Genomic DNA, 22,401 nt, shown 5'->3' with positions numbered 1-22,401 from the left:
TAAAAAATTCTTAAAAGTATCTCAAAATCTATTTTCATATTAAATTATAAAATTTAAAACTTCAAAAATACTTAAAATCAAGTAGATCTATATACATATCATATGAAAATATTGAAAATGGACTGTTTAGATAATGTGTTGCAAAATGCATTTTTTATTGCACTCAAAATCTTATTTTTTTTTCATATTTTTATATCTCAATATCGAGATGATCAATTGGAAGGTTTTTTTACATCAAAACAATCTTTTTCGATGGATTTTTTATATGCATCCTTAATTCTACATTTAAGGTTGTAAGATTATATAAACTTTTTCCTTCCTAAAATTATTGTACGATTAGATTTTACCCGAGGGAGTAAATAGGTAGTACGATGACGTGGGAGCATAAAAGCTTTTGGATAATAAACAAAAGAACCTTATATAATCCAACTCTTCACAAGAGGAAATTGCGCTTCTGTCCTCTCCCTGTCTCTGCGATTAAATATGAATTAATTCATTCTCTTAAAATGGGAGAGAAAATACTTTTTTTCTCTCTGGTTCATGAATTTCAAATACCATCAAAGCCTTGTCTGGATTATTTCGTGGCGAAACTGTAGTAGAAGGTACGTGATTTTGTTTTTTTTCGGTAATTCATGGAAGTTTTCTCTGCAACATTTGATTTTTTGATAATTATACCTGCTAGGGTAGTGTTTTAATTTTTTTAATTTTTTAATACGAGGTTCAATGTTGCATGGAATAATGCTACTCTGTGAAAGTTAGATTGAGGAAAGAAAAATTTAATTTAATTTTAAAAAAATTCCCTTTCTTTTGCTCTTTCGACTGGCACAGATGATTTCGATTTTATTTTATTTTCCCTTTCTTTTGCTCTTTCGAGTGGTGCATATGAGGGTCACTCAGTGTTTTATTTTTGTAAGTGGGCTCTGTTATTTGGGCATGGCTAGAATACTGATCATATACATGTTGAATGGAATTGTTGACATTGTGATAAAATCTAATATCCATGAGTGAATTATAGTACTAATTCTGTGTAATATCTCATTCATTGGAAAATCAATGGCCAAAATATCACGCAAATAACACAGAAAGAGCTACTTCTTCTTCACTAAAAGAATTACTTACGGGAATATGAGGGGAGAAACCTCTCAAATTATCAAAACCTCTCAAATTATCAAAACACGCGAATGCTTTTTAATTAGGTAATATTAGTGCTGAACAAGAAAGGGGTACTAGGTTTAGGGTCATGGTACACCATATTCTTTGAGTTATAGTGAGAGAAGGGAGTTACACTAGTTGATCTTTTGCTATGGACCCAACATTGGCAAAAGATATTGTCTCTGTTTAGTTCTCCGTGAACGTGTTAGAAAGAAACATGCAAAAAACTTACCAACTCTCTATTCTCCTTAAGTACAGCAGAAGGCTTGATGCTAGTGACTCACACGGGATGCGAGCTTTGGCGAGTAGGATACACATGGTTTTGAAGGTGTCGCTTTTGTAAAAAGCAATTCGTGGAACATAATTTCGCAAGACAAGAGAGACTATTTCTTTTGGAGCTTGAAGATGTAATGGAGGAGATCATTGAGGTCAGCAGACCTATTTATGGATCCTTATGTTGTATGAGGCATTTGAAGCTCGAGGAAGAAAAGGGTCTTTAGAGAAGAGTTAATCATTGGATACTATCTTGCTCTGCAAAATGTTTTAAGTACTCGATTCTTGGCACTTAAAAACATCATTGGTTTCTATTTTGAATAATGTTACTTAGAAAACAGAAAAGAAAGGGAAAAATTTTATCTGTACTCCATAGCCACATCGACAAAGTCAATTCCAATTTCACCAATTATTACTAGTGAGTATAGTTAATTAAGTAGTTTTCTTTCCTTGATGTTGTTTAATTTCTTTCTCAACATCAATGAGGTGGCTGGGCTAGAACAACTTCTTCGCGACTTGCATTTCTTGTTTCCAATTCTACTTCTATGCTTGCTGATAGCAAAGATATTAATTCTTATTCTTTTTTTGACACAATTTCGACACAAGACATGAGTTGGAAAGACCATTTACTGAAGAAGAGATTAAGGGGCTGTATTCTTGTTGGGTCGTGATAGAGCTCCCACTAATGGATATAGTGCGCCTTTCATTCAGGACAATTGGGACAATTTCAGATCTTGTGGAAAATTTCGCTAATTTTCCCCAGAGTGGTGTACTAGATAAAGCTTTGAATGCTACTTTTATCACAATCATACCTAAGGTTGAAGGGCTGAAAATGTGAGAGAGTTTCAACCCATTAGCCTTGTGGGAAGTGTGGATAAGATTCTAGCTATGTTACTTGCAATGAGGCTGAGGAGGGCACTAGGACTGATGATCTCTTGGTTTCATCTTAAGTGGTGCTTTGTTGGCAAATGAGCGTATTGATTCAAGATACAAAGGAAGTTAGACCAGGGGTACTCAACTTGGATTAGAGAAGGCATGCTATTTGAGTACTCTGATGTCCTATTTGACAGAGGTGGATTGGTTGGATGCTTGCTCGTGTGGCCATGACTTCTTTCTCCATCCCATAATTACCAGGATCTCCTACTTCGGTAGGCGATCCCTTCTAGGATCTCGATTCTGTCGCTCTCGGAACGGGTCTCTCAAGGATCTCAATTTTTAAATTTTGGGATCTCGAACCCCACTGACAGGGATCCAAATTCCTGCTTTTAGGGATCTCGATCCCAACCTTAATGACCAAGACAGCAACCAAACTGTTGATTTTCTTTGTTTATAGCCAACTAGCAACACAACTATTGCTTGCTTGCTATCAGTAATGAGATCCCTACTTTAAAAAGTATACACAATCCTAGATTATTATACACTTTAAGGTTGGTTACAAGATCCCCAAAAAGTTGGCTCAAGATCCCCAAACGGTTCGAATCTCGATCCCTAACATTTGAGGATGTCAATCCCTAACATGTGCATTGTATGGATGACGTTCCCAAACATATGGATCTTCTAGCATTTCATGGTCCCTCCCTCCTGAACCCGATCTCGGTACTGTTCCCACTCCCAATCCCAAGAACTATGCTCCATCCCTGTTGATGGATCTCCCAAAGGCTTCTTTGCAAGCCTGAGAGGGCTCAGATCAGCAGATCCCCCTTTTCCAATTTTACAATCATGGAAGAAATGTTAAGTCAGTAACTTTTACGTGCTCATTTGGTCTCTTTGATGGTTTTAGGCAAGCCTGAAGCAGCCCCTCATCACCCATTTTCAGTTTGCCGATATTGTTATTTTTTGTGGGGCTACCTTTGATCATTTAAAGCTCACGCCCTTTGTGTTTCTAAAATAGATACTCCCCAAACAGTAGACATGAGTAACAGTGCTATATTGGATGAAAATTTCTCATATCGTTGCTTAAATCAACCGATGATTGCATTGTAATGCAAAGTAAAAGAATTTCCAAGCAGGTAGATGCTTGGGCTTGCTTCTGTGTTTTGGTAGATGTAACGAAACCATATGGGATCCAGTTATTGATAGGGTGGAGAAAAGATTGGCCTCTAGGAAAGGAATGTTTCTCTCTATGGCTAGAAAGGTAACACTGATCGAGGTCGCCTTTAGCTCCATACATGTTCCTTTTCCAAGCATCTTGTGCAATTATAGAGAAGCTTAAGTGCATACAAAGTTTATAGCAAGGCAATAGTGATACTCAAAAGCTCCATTTAGTTAATTAGAAGCAGGGGGCTTGGTTTGAGACACCTGAATATTTGGAGAGTGGCATTGGAGGTCTAGCTATGAGGATGTAGCGTTATGGAAAAAGGTGATTGTTGCTAAATATGGTTTTGAAAGAAATGGATGGAAAATCAGCACCCTAATAGATGCTCAAGAATCTCAACCATCTGGTATGGTATAGCTTCAGTTGCTTATGTGTTCGAAAGGAATTTGGATGAGAACTAGAGGAGCAGATTGGATTTTATTTTGGGATGACACATTGTGTTCCCCCCACCCTGGAACGCTTTTTAGGACTTTTTCAAATAAGTCTTCTGCCTGAGATGATAGTTAAACAGTGCTATAGCAGAGTAGATGGGGGGGTTGTGTGGTGCCCAATCTTCTGCAGAAACCAAGATGATCAAGGGATATCGAAGCCTTTTTACCTCTTGAAATGATTGTACTCCATCTACATCCCTAGATCTTACTTCGATAGACTTGGAAGATTTTGTACCAAGCTTTGTCTCTCAAAGAATGGAGGCCTCCCTAGGAAGGTTGGTATGGGACATCTTGGCACCCTCTAGAGTTTTATGCTTTAGGTGGCTGGTACCATCAGATTACCAGCTCGCTGGAGACCACCTACAGCATGCCTACCGCATTAAGGTATACATTTCCCCTACATATGCCTCATGTGCATGGATGAGGAAGAGACAGGGGACTACTTGTTTATCCATGGGCCTCTTTGAGGAAAATTGGTTTTTCCCAAGATCAACAGTGGCGGTGGTTGCCAATTGGAAATATTACCCATTCGCATAAAAAGAAAGTACCTTGTGGAAATTCAGCCTCATTGGCATTTTATGGCGCTTACAGTTAGAGCGGAGCAGATGGATATTTAGGGAGGAGTTTTCAAGAACCGGTGTTGTAGGAAATCTAGAGATATGATCATTTTCTGGGCCCTTGCTAGTAAGGAATTCAAAGGTTTCCATGCAATGGACTTAATGAGCAAATAAGTCAGTGGTGACAACTGACAAATAGTCGAGTGTTGGAGCATGCTTTTCATGCTTTTTGTGGGTGGCACCTCCAATTGGGGTTACTTAAAGTCAACTTTGATGGGAGCACTCACGGTAATCCTGGGCCAGCTGGCGTTGGGTGTCATCAGAGATTATTTGGGATTTACTCACATTGATTATGTTTGGAGATGCCAATACAACAGAAGCTTTGTTCGTGATCACAGGTTGTGTATGTTCTTTAAATCATTCACATCTCACATACAATACAGAGGTTAATCTTTTGTTGAGAGAAGCCAATCACTTTCCAGTAACTGTCATAAACAGCCAATGACCTGTGTTTCATGGTTTCTTCACCTTAAACTTTGTGCCATATGGGACCCAGTTGGATACTGGTTCAGGTATGACACGGTGATGCAGGACAAATTGGAACCCATGAGTCCAACTAGGACTGCTAGTTTTCTTAAGCCTTAAATGGAGCAATAGAGAGTTTCAAGAAGTCTTGGTGTAAGAGAGAGTCAACGAGGGGGAATTCCTAGGATTGGGAGTTGGAATATACTTAAGACCTTGTGGGCTTTTGTAAAGGGCATTAATAGGCATATAAGGGTGGGACGTGCCAATTTGGGGGGCTATGAATAATGTAGTTTTATTTTGATTTTAACAGTTTTCTGTAGCATTGTGGTGAGGCTTCTCCCACCATTTCTCTCTCTAAATTCTCCCTTTGTGGTCGTCTTCTCTTAGTAAGTTGCTGGCCCCATTGTTTCACCTCCTCACATGGACATAGCTGGATTCTCCATTGTGAAGAATCCTGAAGGAAGGATTCTTGAGCATTGAACACATGGACCAACATGTTCGGATTCTTCTCATTATGTGCAAATTTGTCTCCCAAAAGAATCTTGTAATATATTTCTATAGTTAATTATTTTAATATGGAAAGATTGTCATTCGTCCCCTAGGGCTCATGGGTCCACCCTAGTTTTCACCTACTTAGGGATTTGATCCAGATCATCTTTACAAATCTATTTTCTTAAATCCATGAATTCGGAGCTTAAAAAAATGCAGATCTGATGATCTATGAAGAACTGAAATAAATGATCCAAAAGGAAAAGTATAATATGGACCATTTGAGGATCCATGGTTGTGGAGGTTGAGATAATAGCTATGTAGAATTTTGGAATTTCAATGCATCTCCGTGATGGATTTTGGAATGGTGGACGAATGCATCTTGGGACGCAGACTAACCTCACCTTGTTGATATTGTTTTTCTCACGACATTGGAGCACCCGGATGAGATCTACAGGTACGCAAGATTTGGGGTCCATTGGACCTCTTCCTTTTTTAGAAAAGAATATTTTACTAACATGCAAATCTGAATGTTATTTTCTCCTTCAGTGTGGGGCTTTTTCAGCCTAAAAGTGCTAGAGGTTGGTTGGTTCATACGATCTTTTTCCCATGGGGTGTGATTTCATGAAATCCCATGGGGTGTGATTTCACGAAACAGTTTCATAATAATATAATGAATCTGCACCTTCAAAAACCACATTGATGCATTTGTTTGATCCCCACATTTTAAATATTCATTTTTTTTCATTCTGATGAATAATCTCAAAAAACAAAAATTTCAAAAGAGCTGCCTAAAAGATGTTTTTTTTTTTTTTATAAACACACTGAATGTAAGCCGTCCATTTGCTGAGTCATTATCTGGGCCTCAAGGGCAATTTCTGTACCCCAGATATCATAGATAGCCTCATCATCATCATATGAGCAATTTTAGAAAAGAAAAAAAATTGATTTTGTGTTCTTAAAGGCCTAGATCTAAATGTCCATCAAATGGATGACCTACATTCATTGTTGGAGCAAGATTTATTTGCACCTTTTCTTGGATGAAAATTCAATTCTTTTGGTTATTGGGATGAATAAAGTGTGCAAATTTGGGGTCATACAGAGGCTCTCAACATGATCTCTTAAATGAATGCCTTGAGTATATGACTATCTATTAAAATTTTGCATGAAATGAAAAGTTTTGGCAAAGTGTTGCGTCGGTGCCTAGCTAGCACGACCCACCTCCTTTACCCGAGCCTGGGAGGGGTTAATGGAACGTTTAAGGTCCTCGCGCTTCTTAGATCAAATAGTTGGGAAAAGGCTTTGAGGATGATGATGAAACTTTTGCATGAAAACACTCATATCTCCCTCTCTTTCTCTCTCTCTCTCCCTCTCTCCCTCGATATATATATATATATATATATATATATGGATAATCTACAATTCACAACATTTCAGAATACCAAGGTTAATGTTAGAACATATCGAGAATGGTGGATTTGCTAATTATATGGTTTAAAAAAAATATATATATATATATATATATATATATATATTTTGGTATTTTGCTTATCAAGTAAGAATGTATGTGTAATTATCACTAAAAGACAATGGGTACTTTTTTCATTTTTATACGGATAATGTTGAAAATTTTGCTAAAGGACATGGGTATTATACATATAAAGTTCCACCACACTAACTTTCAAAATACCATTGTACTTTAGTGAAAATTTCAAATTTACTCTTACTTAATGATTAAGCTATGTATAAATCAATTTTTATACAAAAATAAATGATGTTTTGATAAATATACCCATCATAACACATTCTAACATTAACCTTTATATGTTGAGGGGTTGTTAACTCTAGACAAGCTCATATCTTTATATATATATATATATATATATAGGAAGACACTACAAAACGCGTATAGGCGAAAATGAACAGTAATTTCGCATATCCTCAACACCATCCAAACTTCATCACACGACCACAGTTGTTCGGTAGTGTTTCAATTTTCATTTTTTTTACTAATCGGAATAATCTGAAATTTGGAGCGTGTGTACATCTTAGTGAGGCGTACCTAATAAAAATATGAAAAGAATAATTCACAAAATATAAATTGACCAAAATACCCGGATAAATTTTTGGGGGTATTTTGGTCAATTTATATTTTACGATTTATTTTTTTCATATTTTTATTAGGTGGCCTCACTAAAATGTACATATGCTCCAAATTTCAAGTAATTTGGATTTGTAGAAAAAAAAATGAAAATTGAAACACTACCGGACAACTGTGACCATGCGATGAAGTTTGGATGGTGATGAGGGTAGGTGAAATCACTGTTCATTTTTTCCTATAGGCGTTGGGAAGAGTTTTCCATATATATATTTAGACATATATATGAGAAAAGATCTTGTTAACTTACTAGGTAATAGCCACACTGTAAGCCCAATGACCCAAATTGAATCTGGGCTGATCAATGGTCACGATTGCATTTTGTGTTTGAATTTTAATTGTTTTTCTACAAATTCAAATCACTTGAAATTTGAAGTGTATATTTTTTAAAAGTAGGAGAATCTATTAAAATATCAAAAAAATAATTCGTAAAAAATAAATTTACCAAAATACCCCTAAAACTTTTCAAGTGCGCCTTGATGAGAAGAATGAACGCTTCAAATTTCATGTGATCTAGATTTTTATAAAAAATATTAAAATTATATTACGAAATGAGGACGTGACCGTCAGATCAGCCCAGATTGTGTAGCTATCAACTAGTGGGCTAATCTCACCTCCCAGCCTTCTAAGCTTGATCAAATGCTAAGAGTGTGTACCAGTTTTCAAATTTTAATTATTTTTCTGCAAATCAGAGTTAGCTCAAACTTGTGTTATACTCTTCATCCACAAAAAGCTAAAAACATATGTATAAATAAAATGATTCAATTTAAAATAAAATGACCAAAATACTCATAAAAATTTCATAATTGTTTTCAATTTTGTTGAATGTTTTTTCTTATTTTTAGGTGGCCTAAATGAGATGAACATACCCTCAAACTTTCATCCCAAACTGAATTTAAAATAATAATAATGACATATATACTAATCTGCAATCTCAACCGTCCGATCAAAGATTGGATGGCTGGAAGGTGGACCTAAATTACTGCAGGAAATTGGTTCAGCAGTTTCACTATATCACTATGAAACTATTGCATGAAATCACTCTACTGCTGTCTAACACCAACACCCATACCCATAACTATACCCATACGCATACCCATACCCATACCCATAGCCATACCCATACCCATGTGACATCGTGAATGACATAGCATATTCACTAGTACATGCTGGAAATAGTAGGAGAGTCCTTTTTGTTGGATTAGATGCCTCACCAGTTTGATGTTTTTGTTTTCTTCTCTTCTCTTCCCACTATATACATCTCAATTTGTCTGCTTCATTGTGAAATCACTTGACGTATCCATTTTTCCTCTCAATACCCACACACACATTAGTGCCATCAGGTTTGCCTTGCAATCTCGTATCTCTATGGCTGCGCTAAACACATTGGGCTTGAGTGCTATCATATATGACAATGAGACCAAGGGCTCATTATACTCTCTCTTAGTATAAGCAACTCATTGTACTTGCCCCATTTATCTGTCTCAAGTGTTTGATGCCTTCGCTTTTAAACTGGCTTGGCAATGCACATAATAAATATTTTCCTCCTGATTTTTCTTATAAGGAGAATTAGATGTACATGTGACTGCGAGAGCTTTTGGTTGATTATTTGTTTCTTTTCTTCTGCCCCTCAATTTGGTCATTGCTATCACCTGGTACTATTGTTGTTGTTACCAATCATAGAAAAGGTGAATGAAAGAACCTCATAAATTATTATCTCCTTAGGCATTTGGCTGAGCAATAATATACTTTACCTAGTTTAAACATTAATGTTATTAGGATATTGGAGCTAATTACTTATTTAAAATTAGACTGTAATTTGTTTTTTGACATTGTTCATATTTGCATGCTTATAGAATATTTTAGTTACAAACATGTGAATCTGAAGAACCCTGTATGTTTTATTTCAAATGAAAATACCTGCATCTGTTGAAGACCATCCTGAATATTTCTAGTTTCAGTGTTTGCAGGTATGATGGATCCTCGCAATCCATTTCCGAGGGATTATGCCATTTTAGGATCTTTCTTGAAAGACCTTCTTTCTCTTATCACACCAGACGAGGATGATCAAATCAGAAGGGCTGACGTCATATCTGATATTGCAACTAGCCTTACTTGTCTGCAAAGTTTGAAAGGTATATTTGGCATACTCACTTCTATTTTTTGTTCTAATATGGGTTTAGCTCTAATTTTAGTTTGTGTGTCTGCCTTGTAGCAGTTTGAGTGTTTGACTTTGTGGAGTAGGATTACTTTGTGAAGTAGGATTTGGATACCTAAAGCACATAAGTGCTTCTAGGTTATGTTTCTTTGTTCTTGTATCCGTGTGAATTTGATCACATTGTGCAAGAGTTAGTCCTGTGATGGTCATGAGGGTCATGATTGGAGGTTTAATACTTGATGGTCAATTTGATGGGCCAAATAAATACTTAGATATGGCCATGTAAATAAGCTGACTCTAGATTCATGTAGGCCCCTATTTGCAAGTCTGTTGAAATTGAATAATTCTTGTCATTAAAAATCTGGAAGAAAAATCCCTTTTTTGGTGGTGTGGGCATTTGACTTTTATCGACTCAAGCAGGTTCTTCTGTCCAACCATTTGGATCATATGTATCCAAGCTGTATTCCAGATGGGGTGATTTGGATATTTCCATTGAGTTGGCAGTCTCAGATGTTTCAAAATCAAAAAAGCTGAATGTTTTGAAGCAATTAAGGGATGTACTTCAGCGGACAGGTAGCCTATTGATTATTTTAGCTTTAATTGGTTCCTTTTCCGGGCTGATAAAAGATTCTTTGTACTAATAGTGTAAACTTATACAATTTGATTAAGCTTAAAGAACATGAAGTATAGGGTATGACAAAAATTTTCATTACAAGATTGTGTTTGGATGGGACTACAAAAAGTATGCAGTTCAGGGAAAAGGAGGAGGTATGTGCTGGGTCACTAGGATGGGGGGAGGGTTACCCCTTCTCTTGCCAGACTGTTAGCTGTAGAATTTGCCTCTCACCATGTGTGTGTGTGTGTGTCAAGGGCACTGAGAGATCGTGACACTAGTGGAAGCACTGTGTTGTGTATTCATTGATATTCAAAATGGCTCATTCAGAATTTTATAGCCATTTTTGCCACATTAATAAATTGCATTATTTTTATCCAGTTTTTCAAATGAGCAGTATTTTTAAATATGCAAGTTTATCTTCCCTGCAGTCTGGATTACAGGTGTCCATCTTTCCATGATTCCATGTTCTTCCTGCGCCTGTTTCTTGTTAAAGCTTGCTATCCCTTACGACTACCGTTGATTTTCAATACTTCAATTCCAATTTTAACCTTGAGATGCATGACTCTCTCTCATGCGCAATACAGGAAAACATACAGGTGCAAGTTTTCATACTTGTGCTCATGCAACACTGATATAATTTTGCTGAATAATTCTCACACTGGAATTTTAATTTTCTGGATTCCTTCTTAATAATTTTCTTATTAATGATCTCCATATTCAGTTGATTTCTTGAAAAGAAACAAAAACAATGTTGGGAAGTTCTACTGTTATCTAGTTTTTTTGTCAAGATATGCAACACATTCACTTTTTACCTGAAGTTTTACTTTTTGGATCTGATGACATTGTGTGATACCAGTCGACATATTATCTTTGAAGTCTAAAATATTAGAGCTTTTTTATATACGTGATATGGTTTTCAAATTTATTGAGTTTTTAAACTTCTATGATGTGATTGCAGGTGTTGCGCATTACATTCAGTTCATTCCACAAGCCAGGGTCCCTCTTCTTATTTTTGAGAGCAATAGACATCATATTTCTTGTGATGTTTCTGTTGGCAATTGTGAGGGACTTTTGAAGTCCAAATTTCTGCTGTGGATCTCTCATATAGATGGAAGGTTCCATGATATAGTCTTATTGGTATGTATTATATTGAAAAAAGTAGAGGATAATAGAGGATATGAAGGGGTACATGGGGGATATGGGTTTGGGGAAAGAAATGAGATCGGTGAGGCTATTCAAGATTTTGCTATAGCCTACGACCGAGCGATAGCAAACACTTACTTTAAAAAGCAAGATGAACATTTAGTAACCTATAAAAGTAGATCACATAAAAGCCAGATAGACTTCTTCCTAGTTAAGAAGGTAGATCGACCATCTTGTAAAAACTGCAAGGTTATTTCAGGAGAGAGTTGACTGGCCAATGCAGGCTCATGTTATGGATGTCTAGATAAAGACATGGAAGAAAAGGGGTGAAAGTAATGGGTATCTAAGAAATAGGTGGTGGAATTTAAAAAATGAGAAAATAGACTTATTTAGGGATAAATTAGTTAAATTAGGAAAATAGAACTCTAAACATGAGGTCATGTTATATGGAATGACATGGTTGACAGTGATAAGAAAGTAGCAAAAGAAGTTTTAGGAGGAAAAGAAATTTCAATAAGGAAACTTGGTGGTGGAGTGATGAGGTTTAGAAGGCCATTGACGAAAAATGATCATGTTATAAAACTTGGCAGTGTAATAGAAACGATCAAAACTTAGAAGAATATAAAAATGCTAAGAAAGATGCCAAACAAATATTAAGTAAGGCTAAACTTCAGGCAAATGATAATCTATACAATAATATGGAAATAAGAAAAGTTGAAAAGATATCTTCAAATTAGCGAAAATGAGAAAGAAAAATTGTAGGGATCTAGACCATATTAAATGCATTAAGAGTGAGGATCAAAGGGTCTTGGTGAAGGATGAAGAGGTCAACAAAAGGTGGAGAGCTTATTCTAAAAAATTATTAAATGACGAACACAATAAGAATATAAGGGTAGAAGGAACCACTGGTATAAATGAAAGCATAGGTCATAGGTACATTCGTAGGATTAAGATATTGAAAGTGAAAGAAGCTTTGAATAGGATGAAGGTAGGAAAGGCTTTAGGACCAGATAGTATCCCGATAGAGGTTTGGAAGTGCATGGGGGAGATTGGCATTGACTGACTGACAAAGTTGTTCAACGAGATGTTGAGAACAAAGAAAATACCAGACGAATGGAAGGAAAATATTGTGATATCTATTTACAAGAATAAATGAGATATACAGAATTGTGTGAACTATTGAGGGATCAAGCATATGAGTCATACTATGAAGCTTTAAGAGAGAGTGATTAAGCAATAACTAAAGCATGAAACGAGTGTATTTGAAAACCAATTTGGTTTAAGCCAAAGAGGTCAACAACCGAGGCTATTCTCCTAATTAGGCAACTGATTGAGAAGTTTAGAGTGAAAGGAAAAGATATCCACATGGTCTTTATTGAACTAGAGAAAGCTTATGATAGTACCTCGAGATTTGATTTGGTGGGTATTGGAAAAGAAAGGAATCTCTGGACACTACATCAACTTGATGAAAAATATATATGATGGAGCACGAACTAGTGTATGAATAACTATAAGAGAGATGAATGAGTTTTCAGTGATAATAGATCTACATTAGTGGTCAGCATTGAGCCCGTACCTCTTTGTCTTAGTTATGGATGATATAATTAGGCACCTATAAGATGAGGTATTGTGGTGTGTATTGTTTGTAGATAACAGTTTTGATCCATGGGACCCGAAACAGTGTCAATATAAAGTTAGAACTTTGGAAGGATACTCTAGAATCTAAAAGTTTTGAAATTAGCCGGACTAAAGCAGAGTATATGGAATTCAAGCTTAGTAATAATAGGAGTAGAAACGAGGAAATAGTTAAGATTGACAGCTAGGAAGTGTCAAAAAGGGCGTACTTTCGATATCTTGGGTCGATAATCCAGAAAAATGGAAAGATTGAGGAAGATGTCGTACAAAGAATTAGAGTTGGGTAGGCGAAGTGGAGATGTGCAACCGGAATTTTATGCGATTGTCACATATCAATGAAGTTGAAGGGCAAAGTTCTATAGGACAGCTGTGAGACCAACTTTGCTCTATGGGGAGAAATATTGGGTGGACAAAAAACAATATACCCGTAGAATGAGTGTAGCAGAGATGAGGATATTCAGATGGATAGTGGCAAGACAAGAAGGTATAGAATTCGAAAAGAATTCATGTAGGAAAATTTGGGGTGGCACCAATAGGCGATAAGATGAGAGAGAGTTAGGTAGGTTGGTCATGTGTGCCGCAGACCTAAGTACAACACCTGTTATGAGGCACGGGTATAGTTCAAGTGGAAGGCTTAAAAGGATAGGAGGTATGCCCAAAAAGACATGGTTGGAAGTAGTCAAAAAAGATATGGAGACTTATGGCCCCACTGAGGATATGACCCTTAATAGAGCAGAATGACAGACCAGGATTCGTGTAGCCAACCCCAATAAATTGGGAAAAGGCTATGATGATGATACTTATATTGAAAAAAAACTCTACCATGAGCAAAAATCTTCTGGTTCATTTGGTTATTAGCTTTGTTGGCACATCTTGCATAAAGGAATACACATTGAACGAGTTCATTTTGTTTTCTTGTGTAAGTCAAAGAAAGGGCAAAAGTACATAAAATCAATGATCCAAAGAATGGAAGTTAGTTCAAGTGACAGGCTTAAAAGGGTAAGGGGTAGGCACAGACCCAGACCCAGTACAACACCTGTTATGAGGTGCAAGTTAGTTCAAGTGGAAGGCTTAAAAGGGCAAGAGGTAGACCCAAAAGGACATGGTTGGAAGTAGTAAGAAAAGATATTGGGACTTATGGCCTCACTGAGGGTATGACCCTTAATGGAGCAAAATGACAGACCAGGATTTATGTAGCCAACCTCAATTAATTGGGAAAAGGCCATTATGATGATGATGATGATTATATTGGAAAAAAAAATATATATATATATATATATATATATATATATACCATGGACAAAATTCTTCTGGTTCATTTGGTTGTTGGCTTTTTTGGCACATCTTGCATAAAGGAATACAAATGTACTGGTTCATTTTGTTTTCTTGTGTAGGTCAAAGAATGGGCAAAAGCACATAAAATCAATGATCCAAAAAATGGAAGTTTGAACTCATATGCGCTCTGTTTGATGGTCATATTTCATTTGCAGGTGATTATGGCTTTTATTTTGATAGTCTTCATCTAATCTTATTCAAAATTTGGTTAATAGGACAATATATACTTCATGCATTCATTTCCTGCTTCTAGATTGGTGCTTATTTGATGCATTCTTTTCCTACTTTTGGATTGGCGCCTTCTTTTCTTTTTTACCTTTTAGATCTAGATTTATGTACATGCAATCCTTATAATTTGTTCCCCAGAAAGTCTTGGTTTGACATTCAAAATTGACCTTTTCAGACATGCAGCCCTTCTATATTACCTCCATTGAGGGACATCTATGGGGGAAATATGGTGGAAGATCTTAAAGGTGAGTGCCTCTTCGATCAACAAGCTGGTGGATGCCTGTTAAGTTGTATGTCAAATGATTTTTGTGAACCTCTAAATTGTTTATTGGGATAGTATACATGATCCATTGGGGTATGGCACAGTACTCCAAGGGGGATCATCTGTGTGTGGTCCAGATGATAGGCTGTGGAGATTATATATGAGGCAGTGTACCCTTGGGCCCATTGCTACTGTCTATCATCCGGAATGAGGGAATGCCTCTTGGATTGTCAAATAGGGTATACTTTCTGAAGTTTATGCATTGTGTATTACATTGCAACTTTCTTTATGGTTAGCTTTTTAATAATGTCTTCTGCAAATTATTCCTGTGGTTTTTCTTGCATAGGAGTTGGAAGTGCATATAAGAGAGATATAGAGCATAGTTGCAATGAAAAGATAGATCGGCTAAGGGCACAAGGCTTCAACCAAGCAAACAAAAGTTCACTAGCTGAACTTTTTGTGTCCTTCTTTGAGAAGGTAAAATTCCTCACTACTAAGATTTATGTTTCAGCTCCTCTTATATATTTGTTCCCTTGAAAGTAGTTTGGTTCTCAATTTTTTGGGCCCTGGAAAGGTATTTATATTCCTTGATAGATGGGGCCTGGAAGGAAAAGTGCTCCTTAATTTATATGCATATAGAGGTGTGTTTTGATAATTTTAGGAAAATTATCAAAAATATACCTTAATTTTTGGATTGTTAGAAATAAACCCCAAACTTTCCACAACCTCATCCATACCCCTTTTTTGGGTGAGTAGACAAAAATAGCCTTCATGGTAGTCTTGGAACTGTGAAGGCATCATGGTCTATTAAATTATATTTTTTATAATTTTCCTTTATAGAAGTTCCAGGATTAAATTATTTGTAAATACAAAGACTGATTCTTTTTCACTTGTGTAGAAGCTTAGATTTGACTGTAGTTTGTAATTTAGTGGTTGGTGCTTTTTTTAGTATTCTCTAGTGGAGAAAGGTGCTCTTTCTATTCTAGGAGTTGATTTTTAGGATTCCTAATGGGAGGGACATTTTAAAGTGTGTTAGAATTGTGGTTGGCTGTTAAGTTAGCGTTAAGCAGTCCCATACAACCTTAAAGAAGGTTTTCTTTTTCGTTTTTTTGAACCATTGCAACCTTAAAGAAGGTTTTGAATTGGTTTCAGATTTATAGTAGTTAGATTGGCAAAGTGTTGAAGAAGAGTGAAATCTTTGAATATGTGCACGTACAAAAAAAGGATTTGGTTGCTAAAACTCAATTAACTAAACAAACTAGTGCAACTTGGACAGAAGATGACTTAACAAGCGAGCCAGACCCATTGTACCCTCAAGTTGCCTTATGTAGGAAAACAAGGCACTTGCTAGGAGCCACACCTCAGTCCCAAGCGAGTGCTTCCAATAGCAAAATCCAAAAGCAAGGGGTTCTACAGATGGGGGTGCTTAATTTGGGGCACTTCAGGTGAAGATATAAAAATATATGGTTTATGTTTATACATGAGACACATGCACGCTCAGAAAAACCAAAAAAACACTTTTAGCATTTACCTACAATGGAGTGATCAATATCAAAGTGGCCGTCACTTGGTGTGACAGTAAAAGGCTTAGGTAGCCAGTGCAAGAGCTCGGATTCAAGTCTTGAGAGAAGCCACTTTATGCATAAAAAGCCAAAGGTTAGGACCGTTTCCAGCTCACCCTTCCCGGGACCCTGCGTAGGTGGGACAAGCACCGGGTTACGGCCCTTACGGAGTGATCAATATCAAACGTCCGATCTTGATTAGGAGTTTGAGAGTGCATCCACTATTTGAATTTTATTTTTTATTTACAAATCCAATCAAGTTGAGAATTTGGGCATCCACATTTCCAACAATGGTACTCCAATTAAAAATAAAACAACAATATTTCCAGTAATCTAAAATGACTAAAATACTCCTGCAAGTTTCAGGGGTATTTTAATTATTTTATTTTATTTGAAATATCCTATCTATATTTTTAACAAGGTTTCCTTTGTTGGAAGTGTGGACGCCTAATGTTTCAGTTTAAACCAATTGATAGAAAAAAAAACAAAAGTCAAAACACTGATACACTCTCGACTGTCCGATCAAGAATATTAGCGCTTTCACCATCAGCATCATCATCAAAGCCTTTTCCTGACTGAGAATGTTAGCGTTTTACTGTAGAAAAATGCATAAAAGCATTTTCTATTTTATTTGTGTAGCAATGTGTTACATGGGATATATGCATAACTCCATCTTCAATTTCAGGAAATGTTCAATTTGTCTCTGCTCCTTATCACCATAGTTGTTCTCATTCTGTATATGTAGGAAACTTAGGTTTACTAACTTACGGTGGATGAAGTATCATACAAATTTAGATAGTTTGTCATTTCAAGTCTGATGATGAAAAAGTAGATTTTGGTTTTTCTGTATGGGGCTATGAAAGTAATGCTTATAGAACTCTCTTTTCTCATATTCTAGGACTTATAACCATTGGGTCCTCTTTTTCTTTTCTTTTTTTCTTTTTTTCTTTTTTTGAATAAAAACCATTGGGTCTGGCTTTTTGGTTTGCTTGGTAAAATTTGTCTCATCTGAACAATTTTGTCGTTCTTTAGAGTTCATACTTGTGCCTTTTCCTTGGTATCAATCCATTCGCTTAATAAGGAGGAAAAATGCCCAAGCAGTATATCTTCTTTGTTACTGCTGTAGCCATCTCCTATGTAGGATTATAACGCCCTTGTTTGTGTTTAGTGTATCAAAGATCAAGTTCTCCCTTATGATTCAATGTATACCTATTTCAGGAAGGTAAATAAATTCAATATTGAATAATGTATCAATTGCTTTGGAAAAACTAGAAAAAGTTCTTGATATTGGTATGGTGAAAAGTTCTTATACGACTCAATGAATTTAAACAAGTTCTGGTTCACCGGATGCAATTAGAACTCCGTAGTAAGTGACCATGCACTGCATGGATGTTGACCTACTGGGAAGCCCATGTATCGCACCTAGTCTCTGGCAATTTGTAGAAAAAAGACTTCCCACACATGCTAGAAAGAGTCACCTTCATTTTTAATTTGAAGGCTCTGTCATAGCTTATTTACATTAGGGATTGTCTCCTTCCCTATGGTTCATTTCCTCCTTGTATTCTAAAATCTAGGTTCTGATTGGAAGTTTAGATGCATGAATTTTAGGAATTGTTCATCAATTAGGGACAGTGCCTTTTTCATCTCCCAATTTAAGAGTCATAAGTCACAGGTTGATCTGCCAAACTATTTAAAGGGGATGCAAATTTCGGTTAGCTGCAAAACATTGAGGAAACTTCGGTAAGACTAAAAAGAAAAAACCATGATTTTTTCCTCTGTTCCTAAAAAACCAAATATGGTTTCTTTGGGATTGCTGTTAAAGGTAGGCAAGGCTATTTCTTTGATATGATTGAGTAACATCCAAACAGGGCTTAAATATGCGATGTGGATAGTAATGAATTGTGATGATTTTGCATTACACATATCTGAATCTTTTGTTTCTTATTTTTAGAAGGTTCCATTCTTACATGTGTATTTGAACGCATGAAAATCCACATATGGGTGCAGGCATGAAGAAGAATATAAGTAACTTAGGTAGCCTAGAGAATCCCATACTCAATATTTTTGTATTTGACTTCTGCTCATTTTTCGCAACAACTTGAACGCTTGGCCTACAGTTCACTGATATTGGAACCCGGTCATCACAACAAGCAATTTGCACTTTCACTGGACGTTGGGAAAACTTGTACTCCAAGAGAGATTGGACAAAGAAAAGCTACCCTTTAGTAGTACGTCTCTCCCTCTGTTTCTCTCTTAGCACAAACAACTACTTTCTTCTCTCACATGTAATGACATTATCTATGAACTCCTGAGTTTTCTTAGATTGAAGACCCCTTCGAGCAACCCACAAATTGTGCAAGGTCAGTGAGAGCATTTGAGCTGTTGAGGATATCCGATGCATTTAACAACACACGTGGAGACCTCCGCTCTCCATTCCGAAAAATCTGTTCTTCCAGAACTTCATTGGCGAAGCTGCTCATTAGGCCTGAAACTGCAACATTGATGGGGTTGGGTGCACCTGAAAGGAGGGCCGATGACATGCACAATGAATTCGAGCGTCTTCTCAATCTAAATAGCAGGCAACCTCAAGTGCATGCAGGCTATGCTTCACGAATGGAACCATCCTCTTCAACTGTGCATTTACAGCAGAGACCCTCTTCCACTTTGCATTTACACAGGGGACCTTCAAATTTGCATTCACAGAGGGCGCCCTCACCAATTGTACATTTACAGAGGGCCTCATCTTCAAATTTGCATTTGCAGAGGGACGCATCATGGAATGTGAATTCGCCAAGACATTCTTCTTCTACTGTGCCTGGAGAGAGGCGTGGGCCCCTTGTTTCGCATTTGCAGGGGCACGGCAGCTATGATACTCTCACAGTAAACAGGCCATATTCTTCTACTCCACGAAGCAATAATGGCTATTATCAAAGCGCTAGTCAACGAGGAGGGCCCAAGCAACGGTTACCAAAGTATCATTCATAAGATGTGGATTTAAGCTGAAACCAGTTGAACTTATGTGGTTGAGGTAATTTACCTTCAAGAATGGTTGAGCAGAGTGTTGTGCAACTTTTTGTTAAAAAAATTGTTTCATGTGGCGGGGGACCGCATTTCTACATTTGCGGTCCCCGAGGTATAAAGCATCCATCTTAAAAATGGATGAAAATAAGTGGTCCATCTAAAAACAATTCACACTAACATGAAAATATAGGTGGTCCATCTAAAAACTATTGAAACTAACAGTCCAAATATTTTATTACTAGAATTATTATTTCTAATTTTAAAAATTTATTTATTTTTTCATATTCATGATCTCTATGTTGAAGATTCCATGTCCTTAACAGTAAAAATAAAGTCCAAAAATCCATCTAAAAAATAGAATTTTAAGAGGGGACTCATTTCTACATAAACTCATAGAAACCGTGTCCTTGTGTTTATTCTTTTCAGAGAGAGAGAGAGAGAGAGAGAGAGAGAGAGAGAGAGAGAGAGGTCTTGATTAGTAGTATATTTTAGTGATTTTAAAAATGGATCGATGACCCTGATCGGACATCGCAAAAACTAGTCCAAATCAATGAATCGGCGGTATGGATTGATGTTTTACTGTGTGGAAAAAATAATGAACCGGTGAAATAACACGTGGAAAAACAGTGAACCGACCAAAAATCAGTCCAGATCGGTGAGTTAGCATTTTTACTATTGCAAAATGGCGTTTGACGGCATTTTACTGTAGCAAAACACCAATTTAATGTAGAAAATCGACGTTTCTCTTCTAGACCCAGACGATTTCTTATATATTGACATAATCAACACGGGGCCAATTGATTCTCGGATTGGACCAGGCAATGCCGTGCCGACCTGGCATTTTTTAAATGGCTGGTATATTTGGTCCTTTTCTCTTTCTCTACAGGGCACCACGGCAGCATTCAGTCTTGAGCAGCATTCGTCTTTTGGGGTGATTTTCTTTTGGGAACAGGTTATCTGGAAGCTTTTGGAGAGTTTTTTAGATGTTTGATTGTATATAAAATTGCCACAAGAAAATTGGAGAAAGAATAGCATAGGTTTTCTCTGGGTAATAACTCAAAAACTTCAGCTTTTTGTGAAAATTTGCATGTTTATTTTTTATTTTTGGTTGAAATGTTTGCTTTTATGAAAAATGATGATAATTCAAACGGCCCAAGACAAACCTATCTCGTAGTTCATATTTTGGCTCATTTGAGTGGGTGGATTAGAAGGAAATATTTCTATTTTCTGAATAGAATTTCATCAATCTTTTTCTTGAAATGGAAGCAAAAGGAGGAAATATTTATGTAAGAACAACATAAATTTTCATAAAACAAACGAAATCACCCTAGTCACCACGTTATAGTTTTGATTCCCACCACTAACAGCACCCCATTAGCATCTTCAAAAAGTTAACTTTTAATCTATTTGAAAAAAAAATAGAGGTCTGTCTTTCCCATTGAATTACCCAGAAAAAAAAAAAAAAAAAAAAAAAAAGTTGTCATGTCTCTCTTATTTTCTTTTTTCTTGCGAGAATATGCTGAACTTGAGGTTAATGGCTGGATGGATACTTGAATTTTACCAGGTTTCTAGGATTTTGCTAATTAGGTGCATTTAAGGAAGGAATCACCACCAGGTTTAGGTTTATGCATGGACCCGTCTTGTCATTCGGCGTTCAATAAAAGGTTAAATAACTAGATATGTTGGCCGATGTCAAAAACACCAAATATGGTTAAACATCAGCAATTTCGACGTTTACAATAGCACTTATATGTGTCGATATATCGTTAACAATGATTTGAAAAATGGATCGGTGATTAGATCGGGCATCACAAAAACCATTCCAGATCGATAAATCGGCAGTCCGGTTCACTGTTTTACTATACAAAAAAATTAGTGAACTAACCAAGAACCGATTCAAATCGGTGAATTAACATTTTTATTGTAGCAAATCGCCAGTTTTTTTTTAGACTCAAGACGATTTCCTATATATTGACAAAAATCAGAATGGGGTGACCAATTCTCGGGTGTAATTTCATACCAACTTGGCTTTTCTCTTCTAGACTCGAACGATTTCCTACATATTGATAGAAAGCAGCATAGGGTGACCAATAAATCACTTATCGTTAGCAACAAGCAAGTGATGTAACACACATTAATTATGTGTTTCTTAAGAAACTTACTCGTTGTATCCACTGTGAATGATCCTATGTATTATCAGTGCACCATCTTAGGGCGTATTTGAATGTCCATTCTAACAAGGAAAAACAATCTCAATACCTATTAATTGGGGGAGTTAATATTTTTAAGCTGGCTTAATTTGTTTTTGGGTTCATTTTCTTTCTCTTCTCTACTTTCTCTCGCCTGTGTCTCTATCAAATTTATTCCTCTGTGGCGAATCTTTCAAAACCCTCTATTTTGAAAGAGAAAGAAGAGAGATGAATAGAAAAAACGAGAGAGAAGTTTGAGATGATTTGAGAAGCACCCCCTCACCTCTCAAAATTCAGGCTAGCCAAAAAAATTCAAAAGAAAGGAAATCAAATCTTGATTCTTAAAAGGGAGAGACCACCATCACATTAGAGAACCTAGCTTTCAACTTTAATTAGAATTTGAATTGATGATTATAAAACTTAAAGCAAGAAAAGAAAAAGGGTAAGTCCAAATAGCATATCACATGCCTACTACCCTCCTTTTTCTTTTTGGGCAGTTCAGTGGAGATTGGGTATCATGTCTTTGATAGGAATGAAATTCCAAACATCATGTTATAGCTCCTTGTCACCCT

At 36.4% G+C, this 22,401-nt stretch overlaps 1 protein-coding gene across 4 annotated transcripts; it reads left to right on the top strand.

Moving 5' to 3' along the window:
- Positions 1–448: 448 nt before the first annotated feature.
- Positions 449–20,722, top strand: HESO1 (Nucleotidyltransferase family protein). 4 transcript variants are annotated; one of them, XM_006846297.4, is made up of 10 exons: positions 449–602; positions 9,651–9,815; positions 10,259–10,411; positions 11,413–11,591; positions 14,627–14,722; positions 14,971–15,040; positions 15,404–15,534; positions 18,737–18,847; positions 18,942–19,647; positions 20,527–20,722. In XM_006846297.4, exons 2-9 carry the CDS (start codon positions 9,653–9,655, stop codon positions 19,602–19,604), a joined length of 1,566 nt encoding a protein of 521 aa, XP_006846360.2. In that variant the 5' UTR covers positions 449–602; positions 9,651–9,652; the 3' UTR covers positions 19,605–19,647; positions 20,527–20,722. The 4 variants fall into 4 exon arrangements, with proteins under 4 accessions (XP_006846360.2, XP_088729598.1, XP_011624147.1 ...); XM_088873472.1 differs by having other exon boundaries at positions 20,459–20,722; XM_011625845.3 differs by having other exon boundaries at positions 9,642–9,815.
- The last annotated feature ends 1,679 nt before the right edge of the window (positions 20,723–22,401 follow it).

The sequence above is a fragment of the Amborella trichopoda genome, chromosome 8, assembly GCF_054954075.1.
Source record: "Amborella trichopoda isolate Santa Cruz 75 chromosome 8, AtrichopodaSantaCruz75HAP2 v2.0, whole genome shotgun sequence".
NCBI lineage: Eukaryota > Viridiplantae > Streptophyta > Magnoliopsida > Amborellales > Amborellaceae > Amborella > Amborella trichopoda.
This window is presented reverse-complemented; position numbering and strand designations above follow the sequence as displayed.

Coding starts and splice junctions, on each gene's coding strand:
- HESO1 (XM_006846297.4), top strand. CDS start 9,653: ATGATGGATCCTCGCAATCCATTTCCGAGGGATTATGCCATTTTAGGA. Junction 9,816..10,258: donor TTGTCTGCAAAGTTTGAAAG/GTATATTTGGCA, acceptor CGACTCAAGCAG/GTTCTTCTGTCCAACCATTT. Junction 15,535..18,736: donor TTGTGTCCTTCTTTGAGAAG/GTAAAATTCCTC, acceptor CTTGGCCTACAG/TTCACTGATATTGGAACCCG.